Genomic DNA, 7,556 nt, shown 5'->3' with positions numbered 1-7,556 from the left:
TATGTTGTTGGCATGGAGCCCTGGTGAGTCAGGCTTGGCTTTGGGCAGCCGCCTGGAGAGAGAGACTGGGAGAGAAGATCGGTCTGAAGTCCAAGGTAGAGAATATTGACACAGGCGGCCCCAGGAGTGCCAAGAGCGGTCCCAAGCCTCGTGTGCCAGTGCTGCCTGAAATGCCGTAACAATATGGATGTAGCCTACAAAATAAGTAATATTTGCCGGAGGTTGGCAGGACCTGGAAGGACGGTGACAGGAGAGAGCGAAGCTGCACGTCCTGCTGCTTCCTTTGGGTCCATGGGTGGAGGAAGGTGGAGAGGACTGCTGCTGGCAGTAGTTGGGTATACAGGCTTTTTATGTGTCTGTTCCTGTGGCTCCAAGGGACTCAGTTCCTTCATGCATTAAGAGGAAAGCGAACCTGTCAGAGAAATAAATTGGAAAAAGTACTGGCAGCCATGGTGCGAGTCACTTTTCGATTCCTGCGCTTGAATTTTCAGCACGTTTCACAAATCTGTCTCGGACCCTTCAAAAGCGCGCACACGCTAGACACCTCATCGCCCGACACTGGAGACAGTGTGCTAGGCAGGCAGCTCGCTGGTCTGATTTAGGCAAACGGTAATGATTTGTCAGCATCTCTAGTTCATTTGTTTTTATCACCACACTGAGCTTAGAACTAGAGAAGTATTGATCCGTGCAGCTATTGACACTCTTACCTCTGTCTCCTCTGCCCACATGTTGTGACTTGAATCTAAGCGAGGAGGGAGAGACTGGCTTGTGTCAGGTCCTTTACAGAAGGTCAGAGCAGCAGCTCTGGGTGCTGCTCAGATATCCCCAGTAAATTGTGAGGAGGAGTGCTTTACTTTGGTCTTATTTTACTGGACAGTTTAACCACTTTTCTCTTTATTAACTTTCTCTATGGGATTTTTTTGGTGGATCACGGGGAGCTCAGAAGTTAAAGGGCAGCTGACTTCTCCAGGGCTCACATCAACCAGCTGCATTGTGCTGCCCTCAGCAGAGGGGGAACAGAGGATTGTCAGAGCCACAGGAAGGCAATCCTTGCCCTTTAGTGCTCTAAGCTGCTTGGACAAGTCCCAAGCACTGGCCGTTTCCAGCTGCACGTGATAATAGATTGTCAATGGGAATTTGTTTTCGAGTTCTCTGGCCCTCGGTAGTAAACAGTGGAAGAACACTGGCTGCCGGGAGCTCCTGTCGGACGGCACAGGGGGACTGGTAGGGATGGCAGAACACGTTTCCTGGCTGGTTCGGATCTTCCTGTTGATCTTGCCTTTCCAGAGAGATTCTCTCAAGCAAGCTTCAGGCAAAATCTGCGAGAGGGACTTGTTCTGGAAGCGAAGCAGATTCATTTCCAAAGCAGACCCAGTGCAGAGCGCAGGACAGTGTCCTCCTGCCTGCATTCCCATAGCCAGGACCTTGCAGTGGGTGAGGTCACACCCTACACTTCATGGCTCATTTCATCCTTGACTTCTCTCCCGACTTAACAGCAAAGGAGAGGACTGGAGCTTATGGGTTTCCGCCTTTTTCAGAATTGAAGACCCACAATTTCACTTGTTTGTGTTGTTTGTACCACATGCATCTCAAAGGTCTATGAGCTATCACAGCACCCTTAAGAACTCACAGATTTAGGTTATTGTGACTCTTCTGCCATTCTCCACTTAATTTTTGAGAGGCTCCTTTCTGTGTTGGGTTAATTCCTTGTCACTGAAGCATGCCCTCAGAAAAGAATTAAACACTGAAAGGAGAAAAGAGCTTTGATTTCCAACTCGTGCTGCCTTCATGTTTGCATGGAAATCCATTCTGCAGCACAGGGAGGGATCGGAAGGCCGGGAGCCCAGGCTGCCGGGCAGGCTCAGTCACAGCTGTGCTCCTGTCACCCACAGAGACCATTTGTGCCTGAATTTGAAAAGTTACCTCGTCCACAGCCTTAACTGATCCTTCGTACGGGTGTCATGGCCCAGGCAGTAGTTGAACAGAGCAGCCGAAGGGGAACGAGGGAAGGTGCCTGATGCACCCTGGGTGCCTTTGGGGTTAGTGATTAAGGTGAGGAAAAGAAGTTAAACTCTTCTGTCTTGTACTGATACTGCAGGAATGAAAGAAAGAGAGAACACTGGAGGCTTTAGAGAAGGTTGGAGCTGGAGGCAGGCAAGTGTCTGGATCTTAGTTCCTGAGCTTAGTGCTGCAGGATAAAGATCGGAAACAGAATATAGTTAAGAATGTTTTCTAACAACTTCCCCAGCAATGGCTGCTCAGCTGTGGGGCAGAGGGTAACAACTGACTCCATAGCACTGGTGTTCTCAGGGCCAGTAGGGACATACTTATTGATAACACACAGGTGTTACATCAAAAATAAGTATGCCAATGCAATTTTTGTGTGTCTGTGGGAATATCTAGAAGAGTTCACATTAGAGTTGCTTCTACTGTGATCTGACCCTTGGAAAGTGAAATGGCATTGTTGGTCTTCAGTCACTTCTGCTAAACACCTCCAAGGTTCCAACAAGCCCTCGTTCAGTGCCAGGGAGCGAGGCTTAATAAAAAAGCCATGTTGTGCTTTTTTTTTAAATAAGAAGATAGAAAGGAATAGCTTCCCCCAGTTGTCTTTCTCATTCATCCTTCTTTATCCTGTCTTAAAACAAAGAACGGCAAAAATATCTTGCCTTTTTCCAGGTTATTCACTCGTACTTTTGGTGACAGGTTTTGAATGGTTTGGGTGAATGCGACCCAGGGAGCTGGATGTAGAGATGTCCAGCGCGTGCACAAACCTTACTTCACACTGCACTGACAGGGTATCCAAACCAATCTGCATGTTTCCCTCTGGCTTCTGACCCACTTCACGGTCAAGGACTTGCATGAAGCTTCTGGCTTGGCACTATAGAGAAACATTCAGCTTGAACATGAAATTTCACTTGGAATGGTGGCAAACAGAATTACAGGTGCAGGATATGGGGCTACCAGATCCCACTGGGGCCATACAACGGGCACAAAAGTAAATTTTCTGGTGGTTTATCCAGCCCACTCTGAAGAAAACCGAGCGATGCGGTTTCTGCCGCTTCCCTCGCAGAGGGCCTTGGCCAGTCAGATAACCCGGCAATGAGGAAACATTCTCTTGCTGTGTAGCCTCGTTTCCAAACATGTTTCATGTCAGCTCAATCCCGCTGTGTCCCCTGGGGGTGGGGATACGAAGGAATTAAGGGCATACAGCCAGAGAGGCCAAAATGCTGCAGGTTCTTTTGAGGTCAGCAAGCCACGGGCTGTAAATACAGCTATCACCATCCTGCTGCCACAGTGGCTTTGTGGGACCCTTGCCAAGGTGCCTTTCTCTGTGCTTCTTTTCCCTCTGCTTATAGCTGTCCTGATGTCCCTGTAAACCCATCCTGAAATTTCATTTGAGGAAAGGATCTACTGAATCAAAAGCTTCCTTCTGCTCTTCGTCTTCCTTCCCATAACTTCCCTCGAGATGGCATCCGACAGCCCCGAGTCGCTCATGACCTTGTGCACAGATTACTGCCTTCGCAACTTGGAGGGGACTCTCTGCTACCTACTGGACAATGAAACTCTGCGGCTCCATCCCGACATCTTCTTACCGAGCGAAATTTGTGACAAACTCGTCAATGAGTACGTCTCGGGCCTGTGGAGAAGCTGTTGTGTGGTTTGGGAAGGAGCAGGGAGCTCAGGGAAGCGGGAATATAGTTCTCTAAAAAGAGTGATGGGAAAGGGGGAAAAAAATGGGGAAGAATTCTTAGGGGAGGTTTTTGTCCCAATTGGTCCTCATATTGGAAATCAGGATTTGCGATAACTTCCGAAGGGTGTGTCCCCAAGGGTTATTCTGCTGCTATATATCATTCTAGTTTCTGTGGAAATCACCATTTCCACATAGGTAAACCCAGAACGAAACAGTCACTGCTTCTTCCAGGAACATCAGCAGCAAAGGAGCCTTCTCCTTTCCCACCACTGAAGCACTACAACTTTCTCTCAAACCAGAGAAATAAAGAGTGTGAAGTGCTGACAGATGTTAAATTTTAAGGCTGCTGCTCCCATAGCTTTGCAAAGCAACCTGTTTCCAAGGATTTCTATCATTTGGCTATCACAGTCTCTCTTGGCTGAGCTCCTGCCCACAGTCTGGCAGAGAAGTTTGGCCAGCTAATTTTTTTTAAAAAAAGGAAAAAAGCAAATCACTAGCTTTAAAAACCTGGAGGAAAAAAAAATCCTGGAGTCTGTGCTTGCCAGAATCCAATTTGGTCTCTCACACACATGACCTTGCACAAATCTTTGCCTGAGATTTTCCAAGGACCCTTAGTTTTGTGCAAGAAGAGAGAATAGGCCAGCTCCCATTACCCCAAAGGCAGTTCTGGGGGGTTGGCGAGGGGGGAGCTGGTGTGTGTTTACACACTTGGCCACATTTTCTTTTAACCAGTGAAGGTGCTAGAGCTGGAGCTGAGCCTGTGTGGTGCTGTGCTAACGCCGTTACCCCAATACAGGTACGTGGAGTTGGTGAAGACGGACAGCATCTTTGAACCCCACGAAAGCTTCTTCACGCTTTTCTCAGACCCCCGGAGCACCAGGCTAGCTCGGATCCACTTGCGGGAACAGATTGTGCAGGACCAGGACCTGGAGGCCATCCGGAAGCAGGTGGCATTGCACTAACAGCCTCCAGCTGCCGCTCTGCGGAGCAGCACTGCTGCATGGGCACCAGCTAGAATCCTAGGCACCCAGAGATTCCCAAGACTCCATCCTTCACTGGCCAAATTTTTTTCTGGGAGAACCTCAGCTTCTCCCTTCAGGAGTTCCCAGAGCCACTGCAGGGAATGGGATGGGGACAGTGGTCAGGTTTGGGGACACGTGGTCTCAGGCTCTCCCAGTGGGAGGTGTTGTAGCAAGCAGGTGGGCACTCTACCTGTGAAATATTTCTAACTTTGGTTTCCCGTCTTCCAGGATCTTGTTGAGCTCTACCTGACTAACTGTGAGAAGTTGACAGCCAAGAGTCTGCAAACCTTGGTGAGCTTCAGCCACACCCTTATCTCCCTCAGCCTCTTTGGCTGCTGTAATATCTTCTACGAGGAGGAGAACCCTGGCGGCTGTGAAGATGACTGTTTGGTGAACCCCACGCGCCAGGTGTTGGTCAAGGACTTTACTTTTGAGGGCTTCAGCCGCTTGCGCTTCCTGAACCTGGGCCGCTTGATCGAAGGGGTAAACGTGGAGACGTTGCTTCGGCCTTTGGCCTCCCTTGCAGCTCTTGATCTCTCGGGGATCCAGCTGAATGATGTGGGATTTCTGACCCAGTGGAAGGACAGTCTGGTTTCCTTAGTGCTTTACAACATGGACCTTTCGGAGGAGCACATCCAAGTGATCGCACAGCTTCGCAAGCTCAGGTCAGCAGAGCTGTTCTTCCTTGTTTATCCTTTTCCTACTGACAGGGAAAGGTCTTTTAGGAACGGCCATCTTGTATGCTAACAGAGAGCCACCAACTGCTGGTTTCAAATGATAAACCTTCCCATGAACAGGCTCACTCACTGACTCACTGTACATATCTGACACGTCTAAAGCCACCCTGCAGTTTGTGTGCAAAAGGACACCACTGAGCAGACACTGCCACTTGGAAAAACACAAAATGAGACACCACCTCAAAAAACCACAACACACACAAAAAAGAAAAATGCAACCAACCAAAAAAAACCAAAACCAGCCACCCCCCAGCCAAACAAAAAAAGAAGAGCTCAATACCCGAGAGACAGCAAAAAAAATTTACTACAGATGCATACATAAAGTAATATAGTGATAATCCCACTGTGAAACTCAGTTCTCCAAACCGCTTGTCAGACAACGTGCAGAGTTTAAGGCCTGGCTCTGAGATAAAACCAGGAAAACCTCTGAGCTCAGCCAGCCTGCTCACCATGCTCTGTGGAAGCACACTCTGCGTGGATGGTGCAGCCAAGGGAACAAGCAGTGTAAATAAATAAGCACTCCTGACCTACCAGTGTTGACAGTGAAATGATTTCCTGAAACAGAGTTGACACAATGGCCATTCAAACTGCACAGCGGTATCAGGAAAGGCAGCCTGGACTTTCTGAGCCAAAGAGAAGGGCCATGCTACTCTCCTGAAGGACGCTTTGCGATGGCTTTAGTACCTCTGCTCACAGGAGACACTAGGGGGTACCACATTAACGTACAACCTGGAGTCTCAGGGAATACCCTGGATAATATTTTCTAAATCCTAATCACTTGAAATGAAACTTGACCTGTAACAGGTAGAAAACGCTTTTGTGAGTGCAGTGTTGGCTCCTGTCTTAAGCTGTTTAGAAAAATCTCTCTCAACTGTCTTAGCTGCTGCTTGGCAGGGAAGAGCAGCCCCTGGCCTGTACGGGGACATAATGCCACCTGCACACAACGGCTGGTCAGTTTGTCCCACTGCTCACTTAGCATCAGGGTTTCTCCAAAGCTTAAGCTTTTAAATACCTGAATGAATTCAGGGCAGCATAACAGCCTGGGGTGGAAAAATCCGTAAGATTGAGGAAGCTGTGAAAAACTCCTGCAATTTAGTTTCTGGAATGAGGCAACAAATGTTTCTGGGGATGCAAAGATCCTCTAGCACGTCTTAATTGCAGTCAGAAATACTCAGGTGGCTGATGTGATGGAGCTTGGGAAAGGCAGTTCCTGAGCCTGGAGCAGTTTCCTTTGTGATGTGTGGCCAAAAGATTAATTGTGCTTCATTCCAGGCAGGCCTCCAGCAGATACCTGTGTGCTTTGGTTAGACACAGGGCCAGATCCTGCTGCCAGATCCTACAGAACCTTATTCCTGTATCTTGTGAAGGAAATAGTAATAAAGTAATAATTAAATCATAATAATCACACTTGGCACATGATCTTCCTCTGGTAGGGGAGCAGAAGGCCCAGGTGATGCTTCCCACGCTCTGAGGTGCTCTCTGTCATTTGCAGGCACTTGGATATCTCCCGAGACCATCTGTCCAGTTACTACAAATTCAAGCTCACCCGGCGGGTTCTAAACCTGTTTGTGGAAAACTTGGTAAACCTCACTTCGCTCGATATCTCAGGGCACACCATGCTGGAGAACTGCACAATCCCAAGCATGGAGGAGAAGATGGGCCAGACAAGGTAAGGAAACCACAATTACCGAAATCTGCTTGGATGGATGGATCAAAGATGAATTAAGAACAGTTCTCTCTTCCAAGTTTCCAAATTCTGTAGGTCTAATAAATACTAAAAAAGCAGAATACAACTGTTGCTCGTTTCTCTTGACTGGTAAGAGAATCAGCTGTGATTCCTGTATGTGACACACATAAGGACTTTTTAAAGTAATAAAGGAATTCATCCTATCTGCCTGCCATACACATCTGAAGAAGTATTTAGGTTCTTTTCCACACACGTTATTTAAGGGTTCTCTTGCAGTGGTTTATATTTTTTCTGGAAGGACTCGAAAGCCCTTTAAACAATGTCTGTATGGAACACTCATACCCTCACTGAAATCTGGGCACTTCCAAGACAGAACATTTCTATACTGACTCAATACATCAGTGTTCATAGGAGGGCTG

At 47.9% G+C, this 7,556-nt stretch overlaps 1 protein-coding gene across 1 annotated transcript in view; it reads left to right on the top strand.

Moving 5' to 3' along the window:
• The first annotated feature begins 3,354 nt into the window (after window positions 1–3,354).
• Window positions 3,355–7,556, top strand: part of ZER1 (zyg-11 related, cell cycle regulator) — an 11,975-nt gene continuing 7,773 nt past the window's right edge. The window contains exons 1-4 of the mRNA XM_009868549.1: window positions 3,355–3,624; window positions 4,488–4,638; window positions 4,942–5,378; window positions 6,943–7,119. Of these exons, the coding sequence (XP_009866851.1) occupies window positions 3,467–3,624; window positions 4,488–4,638; window positions 4,942–5,378; window positions 6,943–7,119 (923 nt within the window). The 5' untranslated portion in view covers window positions 3,355–3,466. The remainder of the gene's footprint in view (window positions 3,625–4,487; window positions 4,639–4,941; window positions 5,379–6,942; window positions 7,120–7,556) is intronic.

Source organism: Apaloderma vittatum, unplaced genomic scaffold, assembly GCF_000703405.1.
Source record: "Apaloderma vittatum isolate BGI_N311 unplaced genomic scaffold, ASM70340v1 scaffold37994, whole genome shotgun sequence".
Taxonomy (NCBI): Eukaryota; Metazoa; Chordata; class Aves; order Trogoniformes; family Trogonidae; genus Apaloderma; species Apaloderma vittatum.
This window is presented reverse-complemented; position numbering and strand designations above follow the sequence as displayed.